Source organism: Cladophialophora psammophila (assembly GCF_000585535.1).
Source record: "Cladophialophora psammophila CBS 110553 chromosome Unknown aczJe-supercont1.7, whole genome shotgun sequence".
NCBI classification, from domain to species: domain Eukaryota; kingdom Fungi; phylum Ascomycota; class Eurotiomycetes; order Chaetothyriales; family Herpotrichiellaceae; genus Cladophialophora; species Cladophialophora psammophila.
In genome coordinates, this window is record NW_006912928.1 from 1392029 (window position 1) to 1412673 (window position 20645).

At 52.7% G+C, this 20645-nt stretch overlaps 7 protein-coding genes across 7 annotated transcripts; 4 read left to right on the plus strand and 3 right to left on the minus strand.

The window, feature by feature from the left end:
• Positions 1-1127: 1127 nt before the first annotated feature.
• Positions 1128-2287, plus strand: A1O5_05530 (uncharacterized protein; the record flags this gene model as incomplete). Its single annotated transcript, XM_007746130.1, has 3 exons — positions 1128-1371; positions 1487-1844; positions 1897-2287. 3 exons carry the CDS (start codon positions 1128-1130, stop codon positions 2285-2287), a joined length of 993 nt encoding a protein of 330 aa, XP_007744320.1.
• Positions 2288-3635: 1348 nt separating this feature from the next.
• A1O5_05531 (uncharacterized protein) lies at positions 3636-4799 on the plus strand (the record flags this gene model as incomplete). Its single annotated transcript, XM_007746131.1, has 2 exons — positions 3636-4563; positions 4645-4799. 2 exons carry the CDS (start codon positions 3636-3638, stop codon positions 4797-4799), a joined length of 1083 nt encoding a protein of 360 aa, XP_007744321.1.
• A 740-nt stretch (positions 4800-5539) lies between these two features.
• Positions 5540-8652, minus strand: A1O5_05532 (DNA-directed RNA polymerase; the record flags this gene model as incomplete). Its single annotated transcript, XM_007746132.1, has 5 exons — positions 5540-7006; positions 7056-7958; positions 8016-8235; positions 8287-8384; positions 8482-8652. 5 exons carry the CDS (start codon positions 8650-8652, stop codon positions 5540-5542), a joined length of 2859 nt encoding a protein of 952 aa, XP_007744322.1.
• Positions 8653-9199: 547 nt separating this feature from the next.
• On the plus strand, positions 9200-9781 carry A1O5_05533 (uncharacterized protein; the record flags this gene model as incomplete). Its single annotated transcript, XM_007746133.1, has 1 exon — positions 9200-9781. One exon carries the CDS (start codon positions 9200-9202, stop codon positions 9779-9781), a length of 582 nt encoding a protein of 193 aa, XP_007744323.1.
• A 97-nt stretch (positions 9782-9878) lies between these two features.
• On the minus strand, positions 9879-12318 carry A1O5_05534 (uncharacterized protein; the record flags this gene model as incomplete). Its single annotated transcript, XM_007746134.1, has 2 exons — positions 9879-10493; positions 10528-12318. The coding sequence occupies 2 exons, from the start codon at positions 12316-12318 to the stop codon at positions 9879-9881; spliced, it is 2406 nt and encodes an 801-aa protein (XP_007744324.1).
• Positions 12319-13180: 862 nt separating this feature from the next.
• Positions 13181-14510, plus strand: A1O5_05535 (uncharacterized protein; the record flags this gene model as incomplete). The annotated part of the gene is made up of 2 exons (XM_007746135.1): positions 13181-13617; positions 13667-14510. 2 exons carry the CDS (start codon positions 13181-13183, stop codon positions 14508-14510), a joined length of 1281 nt encoding a protein of 426 aa, XP_007744325.1.
• A 543-nt stretch (positions 14511-15053) lies between these two features.
• On the minus strand, positions 15054-17429 carry A1O5_05536 (uncharacterized protein; the record flags this gene model as incomplete). The annotated part of the gene is made up of 1 exon (XM_007746136.1): positions 15054-17429. The coding sequence occupies one exon, from the start codon at positions 17427-17429 to the stop codon at positions 15054-15056; it is 2376 nt and encodes a 791-aa protein (XP_007744326.1).
• Positions 17430-20645: the final 3216 nt, after the last annotated feature.

The window sequence follows — 20645 nt, forward strand, 5'->3', positions numbered from 1 at the left end:
ATATGCCCAAGACAGGAATATTTGCGAAGGCTGAAGGTGTTGTAATCAAAGTCCGATGTCACCTACATATGTACATCGCCGAGGGAGGAGTCGAGTCTGCTGGAAGGAGAAAGGTGAATATGCAATTCGGCGCGGGGTCGCTGCGGCTATAATGGTCAGCGTCCGTACCATTCAAATCAGGAGAAAAGAGCGAGGCCATCTTACGTATGGCCGTCAATCCTTTGCTAGGACGAGAGGACTTGTAGGAAGGCAGAAGTATATTTGTATACATAGTCGTAGACGAGCAGAGTGTGAGCCTTGCCACACAAGGGCGTCAGCAACACGCAAATGAAACATGTCATCCATGATACCTAAAGAGCAGGCTTCTCCATGAGCTGATGGGCAAGAAGGTGGAGGTTGCAACAGCCTCGACGGTAACCACAAGGCTCTTGTTCAGCTTGGAAACCCCCCCCCCCCTCTCCCACCCCCCTTTTTAGCCCCTTTTTGAACTCCCCTTCGGAGGCCTTGCGAGGCAAGGCTAAATTTGGGAAAGAAGGTCTCCTGCTGTCCGTTACATTCAGCTCTGTCTCGTGGCGTCATTGTTCAATCCCATCGCAAGCACGATCCGGTCAAGGAAAGCCCAACACGAGTACGAGGGCCAAATTCGGAACCACCTCTTTGTTGTCACCGTTAGTACTACCACGGCCTCAACAACCACCTGCATCTCAGCTTCACCCCACGTCGCAGCCTTGCACACATATATCCACACGCTCTCATCTATATACCGTGTTGCCCATCAGAGACCTCATCACTACCTCTCCACCTCTCCACCATCTGCGACAGTGTCTATGTGCCTTTGATGTTTCTTTCACACCGACGTCGAAGACCTCCCGCCACCCACGATCCACGATCCACCGTCAGCACTTTACTTAGCTTGTCCCCCACTCACATCCAATCCTCTGCAGTCAACCCTCAGGTACTCGAACTTCTCGCGTGCACAACTGAGAGTCCTGGCCGCGGCGCGACCAGCCATCCAAAACTAAGCACCCGGTCTTAGTTAGCATCGAGCCGTATCCTCGGTTACCCCTCCCAAAAAAAATAAACGCCACAATCCTGATCCTCCCCGCCTGTTCACCCTCCCAACGGCCATGCCGGCCTACGCGGCGCAGCCCACCCGCAACATCCTCATCATCGGCTCAACTGGCATTATAGGCACATACATTACGCGGGCTATTGTCGACGCAAGGGAAAAATTTGAGCGGATATGCGTCTTGACGAGTGAGAAGACCCTGGTGGAGAAGGTGCAGGATATCGCTGCGTTGGAGGCTTGGGGTGTAGAAATTTTCACGGGCAGGTTGGAGAGTGAGTCGGCGGTCAAGAGAGCGTATGAAGGTATGTTACACACGTCAATCTCGCCGAGACCGGCAGGCCTGCAGCATGCAGCGCGCACACACTTGCACACACTTGCACACATTTTCAGATCACTGACACACGACCTACTCAAAAGGCATCGACACCATTGTGTCCTGCGTCGGCCGCGGGGGCATTGAAAAGCAAATCAACTTGATTACCTGGGCCGAGCAGGTCGGAGTGCGCCGCTTCTTCACCTCGGAATATGGCACCGACATCGAATACTGGCCCGAGTCCGCCCACGAGCCGCCTCACCAGCTCAAGTTAAAAGTGCGCGCACATATGAAGACAATGAAGAGACTGGAACACACATACCTGGTCACGGGTCCTTACAGCGACTTATACTTTGGCACCATGATGGCTCGCCCCGAGCTGGGACAATTTGATGTCAAGGAGAAAAAGGCAGTCTTGCTGGGAGATGGTAATGGGCCAGTCAGTTTTACGGCCATGGCTGAGTACGTTTCTACCACCCCCCTCGATAATATGCTAAACGGCCTCGTGTCACAGTGTCGGCAAATTCGTCGTCGCAGCACTCATCAACACCACCGCATCTCGAAACACCACCTTAATAGTCCATTCATTCACCGCCACGCCGCACGAAATCCTCGCCGAATACGAACGACAGACGAAAAGTCAGTGGGAGAAATCATACACATCGCTCGACCGGCTAAAACAGATTGAAAAGGAGGAATACCAGATCTATTCGGCGCTGGCGACGGTGGTAACATTACGACGGATATGGACGGAAGGCGGCACCTTGTACAAATATTACGACGAAACGATCCTCGGCCAAATTGAAACGGAGACGCTGGAGAGCCAGGTGGCGGCGAACATTAAGAGGCAAGAAGAGGGCGAGGGTCATTTCCCGAGTCTCATGCGAAAGCTGAGTCTGTATTAATAAGACGGTCAAAGAGCGGCATCGGCCGAGGACAGGGAGTTTGAATGCGCCCTCGGATATTGTAATGGGGGCCATGCCTCTGGTGCCCACAGAGCAGCAATCTATGGACAGAAAAGGAGAAGGGATTGATCCTGGACAAATGTCGTACTCCAGGATCCCCGCACAAGCGCCTATGCTCTCGCTGACCTTGCGCTGGCGGTGATACGAAAGTGTGCAACCATATATACCCAATTCGATGTTCAATTTTACTCACCAATTGATGATTGAAGCTGGTATCGGCCGGCGCCTTGTATAGCCGAGGCACTTTTTCACAAGCAGAGCCTCGAGCTGCATCCTCAAAGTTCTAACAATTCCCCGTACCCAATCTGGCAGTGGTCTAGATAGCTGACAGTGGGTGTTGAAGGATCATCCGTGGTGGAGACAGGATCGGCTCAGGACATAGGATATAAGAGAGAAACACGGCCCGGCTTTGTCAACATTTTTCTTGGAAAAAGTCAGAAGTGGGAATCTTGTCGTCGTTAGGGCGCAACCAATCACCATGGGGAGAAGTATGTAGATACGAACCTCGCCTATATCCATCCATTGATACTACCCCCCCCTTCCTTGGTGCTTTTTTTTTTGTTCAACTAGAATTCTTCTGTCTTTTTCTTCGTTGGATCTCGGATATAAACAAACACTGGTCCAATTCAAACCAAGCCGCTCGCTATCTATCGTTTCGTGACACTTTCTACGAAGGACGGGGTCTCCGCCATCCATAGATAGAAGAGAAGATAGAAAGATAGAGAGACAGATAGACAGACAGACGGGTAGGTAGGTGGGTGTACGTTTTTCCTAGGTTTTCTTCTGGATACCCGACTCTCTGCAGAAGGTCCCGATCTTGGGCAGGCGGCTGAGCTCTCCTTCCCATCTCGCTTTGAAGGGTGTTTCCCCCCTGGACCTAAGAGCAGGGAGAAGGAGGAGAAAGAGAAAAGAGAAAAGACAAAAGAAAAAAAAAGAAAAGAAAAGAAAAGAGAAGTCACGCAGAAACAGAAAGTGAGGAAACAGGGGAAACGACCATCAACCAAACTGGGTTTGCGACCGTCTGTTGATGATTTGGAAAGGAGGACTCTTCAGGACAACAATCATAGCAACATCATCCACGCACGCGAGGACGGGTTGGAGATTCACTTTGTCGAGGCGAACGGCACATTCACCTGGGAGATCGAGGCTCCATTCTAACGGAAGAGTGAACTTCTTCTCACTCTCCGGCTACAGGGCCTCAAGAACAAAACCTGAACAACAGCAACAACAACATCATCATCATCACCATCCGCGCTCACTCACATCATCACCCTTTCCATCCTACACCATGACCACCAACGGCTTTTCTGCCCCCCTCTTCACTCCCGGGGCCCTGCCCCCCGGCAAGGACAAGCACCACATTGTCGTCCTCGAAGGCATCCACGCCAGCATGCCCAGCTTCGACTTCCCCCACACAATCGACATCTACCCACGCACCACCCCGGCCGAAGTCGCCGAGCGCATCAAAGACGCCACGATTGTCATCGCTTGTGTGGTCCCAGTCACGCCGCATGACATGGACAAGGCCCCTCATCTGGGTATTCTGGCGGTCATGGCCGTGGGAATCCAGTGGGTGGATAAGCAGGACTGCGCACGGCGAGGCGTCACCGTGACCAAGTGTCCCGGCGGCAATGTCGACGCCGTCACGGAGCATTTCCTCGGGCTGTACTTCGCAGCGCGGAAGCGCATCGTCGAGGTGCACAACGCCACGACCAAGACGAACGAGTGGCTCGAAAAAGGGACCCTCACAAAGATGTGGCCGTCTGGCCCGCCCATGGGCTGTCGACAAGAGACGTTGGGTATCATGGGGTACGGGACTCTGGGGACCAGGCTCGAGACACTTGCAAAGTCCGTCGGATTCGGCGAGGTTTTGGTCAGCGAGAGGAAGAACGCCTCGACTGTCCGTCCGGGGAGGGCGTCCTTTGACGAAGTCTTGAAGAGGGCGACGGTGATCGGGGTGTGTTTGCCCAAGGACCACGACACGATCGACCTGATCGGCGAAACGGAGCTGCGCATGATGAGGAAGGACGCACTGGTTGTCAACATCGCGCGGGGCGGCATCGTCAATGAACGCGCCCTGGCGACGGCGTTGAAGGAGGGCTGGATCGCCGGCGCCGCGACGGATGTCTTGGAGACGGAGCCTGGAGGTCCAGGCACGAGCCCGCTGATTCCGGACGTTGCGAAGGGGGAAGACGAGGTGCCGAATTTGACCATTTGTGAGTGTTTCTCTTCTGACTCTCTGTCCCTTTTCGTCCTCCTTCCCCAGGATGAAACATCCCGCTCACTATTCTTTTCAGCATCCCACATCGCGTGGTTCACGCAGTCCACGATCCAGAACTACCAGCGCCTCCTGAAGGAAGGCATCGAGGGCTGGGTCAACGGCACGTTGCAGCAGTCGGCGGACAAAGTGCACAAGGTCGTCGTAGTGCACAATGGGCGGGTCTGGAATTAATGGGCCCACCAAACCACCAAGCCCCTGTGCTCTCTATCGGAACAGAAGAACCAGACATGTCATGTGCTGTGCTGTGTTGCCCAGTTTAGGCGTCTATGGACGAACCAAAGACGTCTTGAAATATGTGCGCGCGGTCAAGAGAGAGAAAGCCACGCATGCTGGGGGAGCAACAGCTGCAACAGAAGCAGCCACAACTAGTACATAGTTATCCGGCCAGGCGACCAGCTCTGGTCCAGTCAGGTCAACCAACAACTACCAGTACATGAAGGTCTCGTCAATCCGCATCGGTCCTTCAACAGAGATCCCACGCAGATCCGATCGATCAGCGGCGGAAACCACGCACAAAACTACAAGTAGATATTACTGGTATTCAAGTTTAAACTGCCTCGTACCTTGTTGATCATTCAAGGTACTCCGCACGGCACGGCACGAGCAGCGCAGAATTCGTCTGTCTTCGGGCTTCGTTCTCGTTGTTCGTCTTGTCTGGTCTTATCTTCGTTCATTTCGGTCCAGCCGTGCATGGCTAATTCGTCTTGAGAGTACGTACTCCAACTCCTATGATAATAATGACCATGCGAGAGCTCATGGCTCGCGAGGCTGTGTGGTCCAACCTGTCGAGGTGCTCTGCTCTGTTATGCTCTGCGCTGTCTGTACTCATACAAAACTCCGTCAAACTTCAATCATGTGTTCCATGTCCTTGTGAGATGGACCAAAGGAGTACGTGAGATCCAAAACGGGTTTCACTTTACGTCCTGCATCTCGACATCACTCATGACTGCGGCATTGTCCGTTCTCTGATCCTGTTTGGACCCCAGATTTGCTTTCACATGTGAACCTCCTTCCGTCGCCTTGACTCCGTTCTCATTAACGGCAACAAGCTCGGTAGTACCATCCACTCCACCGCCTTCTGAGTTGGCTTGCTTTTTTGCTTGAAGCTCGTCGTCAGGCCGACGCTGGATGTGGGCTTGACTTCGAGCCTGAGCCTGTACTTGTGCCTGAGGGGGGGACTGCTTACTCGGTGTCGGTACTGGCTCCGTGGAACTCATATGCCTCAGCTGTTCCGGGCTGGGTCGGAGATTCTCAACCGGAGGAAGAATAGGTGTGCCACTGACCGCACGTTTTTCAACAGCATAACAAGTAGTCGAGGGAGTGATAATCTCGATATTAGCGGTTGGAGATATCGTCTGCTGGAATGACGATGAAGTGGGTGGTGAGGAGATGGGATTCGAATGCTGAGGACTGGCGGAGGGGAGAGGCGGTAGAGGGCCAGGAGTCTGTTGCTTCTTAGGCGAGAGGCCGGACAGTGGGTAAGTTGGAGCTCTGGAAATGGGCGTCTGAGCAGGTTGAGGTTGGTCTTGAGAGGTTGGACGAGGGGTGCCTAAAGGTTGTGAGGGCGAACCGTTGGCAGGGCTAAACACGCCATTTGCAGCTTGTTGGTGGAGTTGGTGTGCTTTCTGAGGAATCCCTGCAACAGGGCCGACGTCCATATTTCCCTGAGTGGGTGAGATGGTAGGGCGATTAACCACAGGAGAAGGGAGACGTCCACTATTCGGCACCACTTGTGTGCTGGAGTTTTGAAGTGGGTGTCTGGGAATCGGTGAGGGCGCCAACGGCCTTTGCCCAGTAGCGTTTTGATGTTGAGTACTGTTGTAAAAGACTGGATGATTACCTTGCCCTGGAGGCGGCGGGCTTCTAGCCGCACCAGTGCTCAATCCCGAGGGATAAGGCTGTATGGGGCGCATGGTGAAGTTCTGTTGTTGTCGAGGGCTTGTTGACGCCAGTTGGTATTGAGCAGGACCAAGAGACATTTGCTGAGTTGGACCGAAACGCTGCTGGGGATGGACGCCATTCATCTGCGCGGATGGGAGGCGCTGAGAGGGACTAGCCAGCTGGTTCGATGGAGAATACTGATGGCCGTTTGTCATCGCACCTTGCCTGGGTGACTGAGCAGCGAATTCCACGGGGACTTCAGCGGCGACGGCCTTGGACGTGGCAGGCACAGGACTTGGTGGGACTGGCGAGGAGGATGCGCCCACGCGGAACTTGAGGGAAATCTTGGGCCTCTTTGCATCTTCTTCTTTACGTCTGCAATCTGTACAGATGAAGTGAAAGTCATCCTTTTCCGCTGCCGATTTGGAGATGCCCAAGCATTTGCTGTGTTGCCAGATGTTACATCTCTCACACGAAATACTGTGAGAGCCATCATCCTACAGAGACATTAGTCACCGAATGGACAGTGGGAGGCATGGTACCCACAAAATTCTTGCCGTACTTTCCGCACCCGGAGCAGTCAAAGGTCCAATCCTCCCCAGCCTCGAGTTCCTCGAGCTCTTTCTTATTCCGCTCTATTCGCTGCTTGAGGGCACGGTCAGATCCTCTGGCTTCCCCTTCTTCAATGCGCTTCTGTTCGAGTGCATCTCTGGCGAGTTCCTCCTCCTTGAGCAGCCGCTTGAGCTCGCGATCCCTGATCCGTTGTTCTCGGGTCATCATGCGATACTGCCGTTCTTGCTCCATCTTCTCTTGTTTTTCCTGCTCGCGGCGAGCGGCGATCAGATCCGCTTGTTTCTTCTTTTCAGCTTCAGCTTGTTCAGCTTCTCTTCTTTCTCGTTCGTGCTTGTCCGCTAGTCGACTTGACCGCTTTGCTCCGACCATTCTCTCCATCATGAGTAGTTCCCTCTCACGACGCTCTATCTTACGACGCTGTCTCTCTTCGGCGGCTTCAATGATAGGTATGACCTCCTCTATCAATCGCTCTCGTAGAGCCTTTTCGTTGGGGTCTTTGGATTTTTTAAAGGATTCACACAGTTCTTGGTAATCGGCGAGGGTGATGCAGAGGCATTCCCACTTGAAACCACCAAAGGTGTTGATCTCCCAGGGCTCAAGTTTATTCTCCTCTTCAGCAATTTCTGTCTCCTCGGTGTTTTCCTCATTCTCTTCCTCACCATCGGCGGCAGCAGCGGCGGCAAAGGCGGCAGCTTCGGCTTCCAATTTTCTCCGCTTGCTCTCGCGTCGTCTGGCGGCGATGGCTTTCTTGGAATTTGCTTTGGGCTTTCCCTTTGGAGCTTGCGGCAACGGGGGTTCAGTCCGTCGGTAAAAGCGGTTGTCGTCGAGAAGGTAGTAAAGGCGGTCATGCCTGTCGTAGCCAAACTCTTCAATGCGCTATTTGGGGAGATATGAGAATCACTGTGGCGCACGTGCTTTGCCGGGGGAACTTACCCATTCAGTCTGATCAATTTCGCGCGGCTGTTCCGTCATCTTTTCCCTTATACGGTCGGGATTCCAAAATGTCCATATTGTGAGCTGGTGGAGGATTCTAATCTTCGTGAAGATGTCGAAGTCTCGAAACCGCTTGGGCTCTTCCTCGTCACCGTAGGGGTTCAGGCGAGGAGCCTTGGCCAGGTACTGCCGGCGGGTGTATTCATCCCAGATATCGTAACTGTATCTAGATTAATGATGTGCAGGGTCCAGCAGGCAAGGGTCAACAAACTTGAGACCTCTATGGGATGAGATCCATTTGAGAAGGGTGAGGCCGATTTCCTCGAGTTTTTCAGAATAACCGGGTTTCAAACACTCACTCTCGAAGTCCTGCAAAGTGAGAATTAGCCATCCCGCGCATCAGTTCCACTCCGCCGCGACATTTCCGTGATCAATTCATGTGGGTAGAGGTCGTGTAAAGGCGTACCTCGATGTCAAAGTCTTCGTCGATCTTGATGGCCTTGCCAAAGAAGAAGATAAACTGCATGACGGTAGCGAACTCCCACATATTTCGTATCCTCTGGAGTAGAGAAGGTTCATATTTCTTCTCTTCCGGCTCCGAGACCTCCATCTCGTCTCTGGTACGTTTTCGCGGCATGATGAAGGGGCTGCGCACGAGGCGAGGAGGTATTGGAGGTGGAGAGGGAGGGTTCAGGCGGCTTTGGAGCTTTGTGCTTTCATCTAAGGACGCGCTGGAGTCTGTCCACGCACTGAGTTGAGTGGTGGTTGAATATCGGCTGCCAGAGGGGATGCGAATGAACAAGTTCTTTTTGGACTGGGGAACGCGGGAATGCCACTGAAGGCGAGGCGCGACTTCTAGAGGCACCGCACGAGTTGGTGGCTTGTGACCGCAGCGAGACGCCAAGACTGCGGAAAATCAGTTACTCCGTCTCCCGGATCCAATATGACGACCAAATACGACCTTTTTCTTCAGGCGGGGCGATGAGGAAAGGGATTATTCTTGTTGTCGATACAGATACTCCGTACACATACTCTTATTAGATTCTCTGCGGTAGTCAGTTTGCAAGTACAAGTACCAACTATGGGCGCTCTTTTGACGTGGGACTAAAAACGAGATGCGGATCCCCGGGTTGAAGGATATGCGGTGACAATCACCAGATATCGAAACAGCCAACAAAACAGCAATGGCGTCTGCTGCGCCTGGCCAACAACAGCCATCACATGAGGACCTCCCAGAATCGGTCTTCAGAAAGAGTTACAATTTTCCGCCTTTCTTCAGTCCCCAGCCCGCCTCTTTAACGCGACAGGCCCAACTGAAAAAATGGTCCGAATTCATCCAGCGCTACTGCCGACATTACCATCTTTTCCAACTCTCGGTCATCGACACCCTTCAGAGTCCGCTATTCTATAATGCGAGATTGAAAAAGGGACTCAGTCTAAAGGATGCAAAGGCTGTGATAGATTACATGGCTAGCAAGGACGGTGACGAGAGAGCTGAATGGCGTGGCCCTGACAAGTCAGTGGCTTGGATTTGGTGGCGGAAACCCGAAGAGTGGGCGACCCTCATCGCGAACTGGGTGGAAGAAACTGGTCAGAAGGGCACTGTGTTGACACTTTATGAATTGGTCCAGGGTGAAACTACGGAGAAGCAGGAGTTTTATGGACTGGATACAGAAGTGCTGCAAAAGAGCCTCAATACGCTGGTCAAGAAGGGAAAGGCGCAGGTATTTGGATCAGAGGATCAGCAAGGTGTCAAGTTCTTCTGAATGGTATCCAGTCCAGGAGGACAATGCCTTCTGCCATCGCGCAAGCAACAATCACTCATTTCGCTCATCACAGACCACGTTATCATTTTCGGAATCCCTACAACTCGTAGGGCCTGGTCGGTCGTATCTCCTGAGACATTGCAGTTTCCAACAGCCAGTCTGACGCCAGGATTTTCGGTATTTTCCGACTACCCTCAGCCATTTCTCTGAACCGTGACCATAGACCTTGATTTTCCTTGCCGTGGTCAGTAAGCAGATACACATCATTGTTGACGTCGGTATCCGTAGACGCTTCGCTGTCTGCTCGTCCGGACGGAACAGTTGTGCCCTTGCGATTCTTCCAGAGCATACACCGCCCGCCATTGGCTGCCACAATTGCCTTGAACGTGTCAAAGCCCCCAGTGATATTCTCCGTGCAGTAAATACACCGGCCTTGCAAAAGTTGATTCGCATTCTTTTTGGCCCGCTGCCGAGACTTTTCTAGAGATAGGTGAAACTTCTTCTCATTGTCTTTGTCGCGGAGCTTGTATTGCTCTGGATCGAGTAGTTCGTCCTTCTCAAGACAAGCATCAATGAAGTCCGTCGAGATAACCAAGGGCGCGTAAGCAAGGGCGGTCACGAATTTCTGTGTCCGAACAATGTTAGGAGCTGCCAGATGGGTAGCTTTGCTGGCGTCGGTAGTCACGAAAATCCCGAGGTTGCGAAGTTGCTTCTAAAAAAAAAATATTAGCGCTATGGGCATAGACGTGGATGCAGAATATCCTTGCCTTGTCACGATCTTCGCCTTTGGCGTTGTTGACCCACTTCTTGTATCCAGAGATGACCAGGCGAATGCTGGGAGCATCCTCGCGTTTGACCTTTTTTGCATCGCTATCGTCTGACTCATCGGCACCGTCTACTTCATCCATCGATCTCTTCCGACCCAGTTGAATACGATCAGGATCTGATTTGCGCCGTCCGCCATAGATAACGCCACCCTTACGTTTACTCTCCTTGTTGAAGAGAAGGATATCTTCAGCTTGCGCGTGCAGTCGAGACGCTGCAATTTCTTTGGATTTGCGACTATTTGTTGTTGATGGGGTAATGTTTTCCTTCCCTGGTACAACCAATCTGGAGGTCACTGGGGTTTGAGGATTCCGACTAGTGAGGCCAGCTTTGGGTGTCTGTTCGTTCTTGATCTTTCTCGTAGACAGCGGGTGTTTAGCCTCACCTGCATTTTGATCTGCCTGATTGGTTGGTTCATTATCAGCGGCATCCGTCGTCTCGGCGTCATTATCAGGGAAGAAATATTGCTCGAGGACATTGCGATCCAACTGAGTGTAGCCAACAACATCGCCGAGATTTGTGCGCTGAGGAAAGTGTGTGTATCTGCTGTCGGTTATGCTTTGCATCTTCCATCGTGCGTAACTCTCTTCTAACCAGAGATGGTTGACGATGTGGACTCCCCATTCCTTTGCAGCCGCGCACTTCTCGCTGTGGTCGTGGGCGGTGATGAGGTGAGTATTGTCCTGCTTGAGGGTTTTGGTGCATGTGGCACCGGTGGCAGCAATCAGATTTTCAAGATACGCTCTAGCTTCACCGGTGTAGTTTGAGAGACTTATGACCAGGCCACGAAAGCCCAGAAGTCCATCCTTGGCCACTGGATAGTGTAACATGCGTCGCATTGGGGATGTCCACTCGTCAGTCTGTATCAGGAAGTAGAGCCAGGACAGATTTCCCACATCTTTCCTGGTCCTCGAGGCCGTCTTGTAATCCCTCCCTTCTCGATACTTGCAGATGTACATATCGGCTTGAGACACCGAGTCCGTGACTGTCCCGCCACCCGCTGTAATGAGACCATCCAGGATGCCACGCAGATATGGAGAAATACCCAAGTCGCTCGCTAGCATAACAGCCTTCTTCTTGAAAACTTTCTGCAACTTCCGCGGCGGACTGGGATTTTGTTTCAATTGAACAGGGTCGGGATGTGCAGCCCCATCCACCTCGGTCTTGCGCCTTGCGTTAGGAGCCCTGCCGGTGGCGGGTTTTGTGATCTCTGAGTCTGGAAGCATGTAGGGATCCTCGCCAATTTTTCTTCCCAACTTCAAACAATCGTCCACCCAGTGAGGTAACACGACTTTCACAGGGAGTTTCTTCTTTTCCGCAACTGTGACAGCTTCTGAATCCATAGACAAGGCGATGATGTGGGTGACTTGGCTTGTGAGCTTCGTAGAGAACACGCCTCCCATGGCGAGTATTCCCCCCGCTATTGCATCAGCGTCACCTTGCGGCAGGTCGGCAACACAAGCGACAACATCTGACATGAAGTAGCGAGGGTCAGGACTGTATTGACGTGGATTGAGAAGTCTATCCCGTGCGAGGGAATGTTGAACCCAGGTGGGCCTAACGACAGGAATCAGAGCGTCGAAGCAGGAGTTGTAGTCGGGAAAGTCGTAGGTGGTAGAGATAACATGGGTGATGCCTCGAAGGTCCAGACGAGCTTCTGGATAGTTGTCAATCACAACCAGGCCATCGTGTAGTCTCAGCTCGGCTGCCATCTACTTTGGTCAGTGGAAATTGCCTCCCCAAACTCCTTGAATCACGTCCTAATACGTACTGACTCAGCATCTTTTTCCGAAAAGGCAGCAGTGCGAATGATCGCAAAGCTACATTGGGCGAAGAGAGCCGGCTTCTTTTCCTGACTCGCAGCCCGATCGTTATCCATGTTCGCGACGGCGGATGCAGTCTGTGCCGATGAAGCTACGAAGTATGACAGCCACTGTCCCAGGGAGAAATGCTCATGGATTAAAGATCTTTCACATTATTCAGGCGCGACTGTGGGATAATGTGCTGGGAGTTGGAACATCTGCATACGTATGGAGATGCAAGGAGATGTTAACAGCGCATGCGACGCGGTTGTCGAGACTGAGATAGACGCGTTTCATCATCGTCAGACAAAAAGAGGCTCCGCGCCTAATCACGTGCAAGGCTGGCGGCCTCGTCACCCTCCGCTCTTTCCGGTCAATGTGTCGGCTTGTTGGACATGCCCCTCTAACAAGTACACTTGTTATAGTCTTTCGAAACGCCGTAGACAACAAGGCTCTGCTCTCGGGGGCTCCAAGAGATCGCACTGCGACGAGCAAAAGACTGCAGATTGCCGACACGTCTAGCCACCTCCACAGCCTTGGTGGGTTCCGGTTCCGAGATGTGGCAAGAACCTCGGCAATTCTCCAGCTTGCGCTCTCGAGTCCCAATGGCACGGCAGAGGGACCTTTTCTAGTCGCAGTTGAGGGCATGCCCATATATTCCAGGACTAGAACCTTGTTCGAGAGAATTTCTTTGCCAATGGCTGGATATATCTCCTCGTTATCATAGTGCCACTGCTGGGATCCTGAAAGAAGACTCAGTCCTCTCCCAACAATGTCGTCCTTCCACGTTGTCGAACACTCCATTCCCTGTCAACATATCCGAGAGTACCCCCGAGCCACAGCAGGCTCACAGGAAGATGTATTACACCTAGCGGTGAAGCAATATATACCAAAAGACAACCCAAATCCGCAGCCTGGAGATGTCACAATCTTAGGAGCACATGCGAATGGCTTCCCCAAAGAGCTATATGAGCCGTTATGGGATGATATACATGCTCGATCAAAAAGTCATGGCTTTCGTATAAGGAGTATATGGATTGCCGATGTCGCACAGCAGGGACACAGCAGTGTACTGAATGAGCGATTGCTCGGGAATGACCCTTGCTGGAATGACCATCCAAGAGATTTATTACACCTGATCAACCTCAAGCGAGACCAGATGCCACGGCCTATCATAGGCATTGGCCATTCAATGGGAGGAAATCACTTGTAAGCTCGTCCCCCTATCTCAGGTCGATGCCTACTGACTTCCTCGCAGGGTCCAATTAGCATATATCCACCCCCGTCTTCTCACCACTTTAATCCTTATCGATCCTGTGATCCAGGTATACTCTTCTGTTGCACCAAACGCAGGGCCGAGCCCAGCCCGTCTATCCACATTCCGCCGCGACGTCTGGCCTTCGCGTGAAGAAGCTGCAAAGTCATTCAAATCCAGCAAATTCTATCAAGCATGGGATCCTCGTGTCCTCGATCGATGGATAAAATACGGCCTGAGAGACATGCCCACCATCCTCCACCCTGACGAATCAAAGAATAAGGATGGTTCGCCCAAGGTAACGTTGACAACTCCAGTTCCACAAGAAGTCTTCACTTTCCTCCGCCCGAACTACGAGGGATACGGGTATAACGGTCATCCGGTCAATCGCAAAACCCACCCCGATTTAAACCCAGCCTTGCCAACCATCTACCCGTTCTATCGCGCCGAAGGACCCAATACCTTCTTCCGCCTCGAAGAACTCCGACCTTCCGTGCTCTATGTTTTCGGCGGAAAATCCGACGTGGGCACCCCAGACGCTTGCAAGGCGAAAATGGACCATACAGGCGTCGGCATTGGAGGGAGCGGAGGCGCTCCCGTAGGACGGGTGCGGAGTGTGCTCTTCGACGACCTGGGCCATCTAATTGCCATGGAGGCAGTGGACCGGACGGCGCAGCATGCGTGCGACTGGATTGGAAGTGAGATGAAGATCTGGCGGGAGGACGAGGAAGAGTACAATCGGACGTGGGGTAAGAAGAGTCTGGTTGAGAAGCAGAGTCTCGATGAGCAGTGGAAGAAGATGATCGGTGGGCCGTATGAGAGGAAGCCGAAGGGCGCAAAGTTATGATTGCAGCTGCGCCCATCCGGGGGTGTTGACTCGGTCAACCGAGAGAAAATTTTGCTCCGCGTTTCACCAGGCATGGCGAGTCACAAATCATCAGACCATCCGAGATCCAATCAAAGTTGGTTCCTTGGACGCATCTCAGAAGGCGAACTATGTGGTTACCATGGGAGGGACTGTGGCTAGGGCAAACTCGTGTACGTCGATGGAAGACAGGACCTGGAGGAGAGCCGTTCCGCAAAGCTAGACACGGTATCATCCTCACAAACAAGATTGGGACATACATGGACGCTAGATCTAGAAGCTATACGTGGCATATACTAGCACTTCAGGGATATATATAGAACCGTGGAACCAATCGAGGAATCATGTTCATGTGGCCGTGGACAGTAGGGTAGAAGTTATATTTCTATGTGTGAGTGTATATTTAAGGAATATACTTGTCCTTGGTACATAGTATCTTGTGTATGCCATCATAGATTTGCGTGCTCGGGCGCAAAGTCGTAAGTCATCGCACTGCATTGCGGCCTCGTCAATGCCCTCACTCAATCAAATGCTCATCCTGCGCCTCGTGCACTTCCTTCTCGATCTTAGGGCATGTCCTCTGCCATCCTCGTCGTCACATCTGCCCGTCGCGCTCTGCGCGCTCTCCCGTGAAGGTAGGACTTCGGGCCCCTTGCTCTCCAACAAAGACAATGGCTCCATCTCGTCTTCCCGGACAGGATGCACACCATCGTACCTCCCCTCGGGCATCCGTCCCCTCCTGTACCCCAGACCCTCTGTCTCCTCGACAATGTCCAGATGTCGAATGATCATCCCGACGTCGTCTCCGGTGCCGCCAGTAGCGCCAGGCGGGTCTCTGACGCCGTAAATCACCTTCTGATTGCCCAGGTGCTCGGCGATTTCGTCCCCGGTGAGCAGACAGCCCGTGTCGCCCAGCTTGTCGACCACGGGCCTCAACAGCCGCGCCATGCCCAGGTAGCTCGTGTCCTTGATAATGGCTTTGTTCGCGAACGTGATCACCGCGAGGAGCACCAGGCCCTGGGCCAGCGGGATGCCGCCCAGGATCGAGCCGGCGTATTGCCATTGTACCGTGAGGATCTGCGCTGGGGCTGGCCCATAGCCTGTGACGTTGAGACGCGGGCCGTCCGCGTCGATGGCCGAGATGGCCCCCGCGGTGAACTTCATGACCAGTTGCGCCATTTCATCTTCGGTGATGTTGCCCGGCGGACTCCACTGGCTGGACGCAGGGTAATTGACCATTTGGATGTGCGTCTCCGGGTTGTTCGACGTGGCGTTGTCGCTTGACTCCATCAACACCCCAGACCACCCGATCGCGCCGGCCAGGATCTGCGCTTGATCGTCTGGGATTTGGTATTGGTTGGGGTTGATGTACAAGTCGATGCCGTCTACGTGGGACACGTTGGACAGGCAGCTCCAGAATCGCGGTTTGGGCACGCTGGTCGTGTCGTTGTCCGCAGTCTGAAGAGCAAAGATTTGTATGCATCGAGGCCCGCAGTCGCTCGTCATATTCGACATCCAGGTCGTCGCGCCTGTTGCGACGTCGGGGATCCACCAGGTATTCTCCTTCCCGTTGGCATCGACCCATGTCACGTCCCAGGCGATCGAGGCGTTGGATGTTTGAAAGCCAGCGTAGCCACCGTACGTGACTGGGAATGACTGGCACGTCGCAGTGGTGTTTACTGTGCGTTGGGTTACGACCGTCAGCTCAAAGGCGAGCGGTGAGCGGTCAACGAACCGATACCAGTACAAGCTTCCGTCGGTGTAAATTGACTGCTGCATGCCGAAGTACTGGTCAAACGAGGTCTCCCAGACGTGAAAGTCCTGGCCGGTAATCCCCCATTCATTGGCGACCGATGTTTCCGCGAGAACGGACGCTGCGCTTGAGTCATTACCGGCGTAGAGAGCAGTAGTTTTGGCGTTGCCGATATAAGAAACGTCGGCGACGCTGACGTTTCCGTACGTCAGGCGCACATAGTCAGAACTGACATCGATCGAGTAGGTCAACCCGAGCAAGGCTGTGAAGATCAACACGGCGATGTTGATAAACAACCACACCACGGCGAGGATCTGCGTCTTGTTCGGCAGGCGGCTTCCGCGTGTCCGCCCAGCCCAGATCAGGCGAAATACCTTGGACTGGCTATCGCAGTTCAAGACCAGCTCGAAATCCTGAAGGGTGCGATACCCCGAGGCGAGAAAACGCCAGCGCATCATCTGCGCATAGCCTCTCAGCGAGGAAGCAAGATTGAGGCCCAAGCACAACGACAACCCGGTCACCAGGGCGTTGAAGACTTGCTTGCGCGTCGCGCTCAGGCCAGTTATCAAAGAGGAGAAGCCGTACAAACAGCCCGCCAGCAGGGCGCAGATAAGAGCAGTAACGAGCCACTGGAAACTGCTGTTGATAAACAGCCTCCGTCGCTGCCGTCGATGGTCAAAGTAGCGGACACTGGACGTAGGGGGCAAGCTGGAGCCATATTTCTCGGATAGCTCATGCTCCCACGGAGCTGCTACCTTTGGGACGTCGAAATGAGAGACGGCGAAGTCACGAATGGATGAGGCAACTTTGTATAGCGAACTGTTTGTTGTCCGACGTCCTACGATCGCTTCAGTCTTTCCTGATTTCACACGGGTCCAAGCGAACTTACTGGGAGGTCGACGTGGATCAGGAACGCCGAAAGAGACACTTTCAACTGACTTGCCTGAAATTTTCTGACCATTGACTCGGACCCGTTGTTTCTTCGAGGATCTAGCTGCACCATCGTCGCTGGTGAAGAAGGTCGGTAGAGGGCTGTATGTGGAATCAGGGATGGCGTTGGAAAATTGCAGGGGCTCGTCCGAAATCGGGCTGGAAGTCAAACGAGAGCCCCCAAAGAGGTTCAAGTTCGCATATCGAGAGCTGGGCATGGTCGGATCATCAGCAACAAAGGATGATCACTCTTCCATCCTGCTTGGCACTGAATAAGATGCACGGGAAAGTGAGTGTAATACTAATGAGGGAAACTGTCCATGAATGAAAGCGAGCTCTACCCAAGGGAGAGACACACGGGGAGGCGAAGGAAGATCTAGTGAAGATCTAGTGTGATCCAACGGAGCGGGAAACGACAAAGCGAAGCAGTACAATATAAAAGGAGGTGAGCTGCAGTACTGGCCTGCTGCTGATTCTCTTACATCTTGCCACACCACTCCAGTCGACGAGACCAAGATTTGGCGCTTGCATTCCAGTAGTTGGGGGCTGGATTCAAAACCCGGGGAGTCATGAAGCGTTGCGCGTGTATCCATAAATCTGGGTCAAGAAGGATTGCGCCGTTGTCTGAGCTCTAACCTCGTGTAAGTGCAAGCGTGGATTACTCACCACCGTCCCCACCAACATTGAGCTTCGGACAACAAACATCGCGCGAGGATTATCTAAGTAGGACGCATAGATTCTTTCGAGAGCCTCATGCGACACGCAGATAAAGGCGGCGGCGGCGTGTACGGCCGATAGGAGCACGTGGAGTCAGCCGCTCCTTGATCATTTCCCTTAGATTATAGTACAGTACTTGGTAGATATCTTGAGGGGGATCGACGCGGGATTCAGCTCAGACATGAACGTGAGCTCGTGGGAAGGATTTGGAGCCGAAGGATTTGGGGGCCGTGGTCGGGTTCGCAGGTTTACCAACTAGCGACTCGCAGGGTGGAGATACCGTGGACCCGACAGTGTCCTGATGTGTTCTGATCAACTGAATCAGGCAAACAGGATGGCGATGGCGATAGGTTGAAGAAACAAGGTGGCGCACTGGATAGAAGGAACGGTGGCGTGGATGGTAAGTAAATGATCGAGACTTGAATGCTCTTAATCGAGAAGCGTGAAGCGGCAACAAGAAGATCTCTGGCAAGTTTTGAAGCAATTGGACGTCATGCATCTTACCCAGTACCCAGTACACGGACCGGCATCGATAAACCAGAGGCTAAATTCGACCTCAGTAAGCTCCCTGTAGCAGCTAGGACAGCTTTGGACTCCGACCAAAACGAACACAATGCTCGATGTCACCCAAACTCTCGGGTAGACTTACTACAAGAGATGTACTGTATGGCTGAGCTAATGACTTCGATGGAAAATAGAGTTTTTGGTGAAGGGGTTTGGCTCAGACTACTCAGTACCGAGTACCCGGTAATAAGTTAACAATTCCTCGTACGATCACCTTGACGTTTCGCCAACGAAGGACGACTAAGCGCTAATTTCTTCTTTAAGGGAGGCGGGTACGATCGCGAAAATACGAGCTATAGGTAGGTAGTATTATGGATTTCTCGGTAAAGTAGGCAGAGTCTAGCGATAAGTGATGATAGATATCCCTATAGTATGTATATGGCCCATGCTATACACGACTCCAAATATACAAGAAATGAAGTGAGGTCGCGCGTCTCCTGTGAAGAGCGTGCTAGTAATAGGAGAGCGCTCGCCAAGTTATGAAACTCCTTGGCTGGTGGCCTTATTAGTCTCTCTGTGTTAATGGCTCGGTGACCACAAGTTATCCGTGGGCCCGATATTCAGCCGAATCCGTAATAGGTAGCCTCGGTAGGGACCGGGCACTTTTAAAGGTACCTAAGGTACCTGGAGGTCTCTTCTCCACCACTATTATGTTAGGCAGGTTCCCATACCCTTCTTAATACATAGCATTTATCATGTCCTCTCCATTGAGTAACAGCAATAGTGCTTATCTGGTCATGTGACCATGCGAAACCCTTCAATCCCCTACTTCGCCTCCGAACCCCTTAGGGCTAATCCTCGCCACATGTGGTGCGCGCACCTGCCTCGAGGCAACCCGAGGGTAGGCTTTGCTAGGTACCTTCTTCCTGGCCAGCTTACGGCCTTGGCACCGCGTGCCATACCCAGTAGATATACGAGAGCCACAGCTCTCTGAGGTAGAGAATGGCACGCATCCAGAGTCTTGATCCTCCCCCCCCAAACACCACACCGTCCGCCCTTGCAGTGCTCTACTTAGACCACGTTACAGCCTTCCAAGACTCCTTACCCTCGCTCCGAATTCCTTCGAATCCTTCGAGCAGTCTAGAACAACGAAGTGAGGAGAAATGTCTCACATAGATAGCGATATAGATCGAGCAAAGAGCCCAAATAACCCTTCGAGCTCTTTGGATGCCTCAATTGGAGCTGTACCGCATTCAGGGCTTCGACAGGTTCGACACCGGGATCTTGTGCACAGGTGCGTGGATCACTTGTGCCAACTGTACGAGGTTATCACTTAAGTGAGGTCTGAATATAGCGTGCGAGATTGTCCACTTAATCATTAGTCTCACCACTAAAGTGTCCCGACTAGAAGAAGAGACAGTAAATCTAGCGGAGAAGCTAGCTGAATGCTGGAGTTGACCGCAAACGGGACTCGGAGCTCCTGATCAGGCAGAAGAGAGAATACAACAACTAGAGATCGAACTCGTTTCCATTTGGACAGATAGAGATAGTCTGCGGTAAGAGGAAAGACATTTCTCCTGCATAAAGAAAAGATTCAGGATGAGGATGGACCAGCGCGCCCGAGACATAAAGAAGGGTATCGGCTTGGTACAGGTTAGAGTCCGACTCATAATCCATCAAACAGAAATTCGAGATTTGGGGTATGGTGCCGGAGTTTGGCCATGTCAAGGTGTTGAGGAGAGCCTTCAGGGCATCCCCTCCTCTTCGGAGTAGGACTCCTAAGGCCACGCCCCTCCCTTCCGTTCCTCAACTGTAAAATCAGATGAATGGAACATCAGTGAGGCTATCATCGTGCTTTTAGCGTCTGTTGCGAAGACAAGGGCATATAGCGTGTTGAGTAGGTAACCAAGCCGCGACCAGTCAACTCCAGCCTCGCCTCAGCTCCGTGGTCTTGAGGGCGCCAACGGCATTGACTTCCCAATGTCATTCAATGATAATATAAGCTCGGCGGTCGACCTTACCAGCAGAGGCTGGCCGCCACTTCCATCCGACAACATTGGGAGAGCTGATGAGGCGATAAATGACCAAGAATTTGCTGGGGATGGCTCGACTCTGGCTGGGAGAGATCCACTAGAGGAAATCACCAGGAGCAACTACAACGCGATGTAGTGGGACGGCAGCCAGGCATTTGGCTATGTCAATATGTGCTGCGA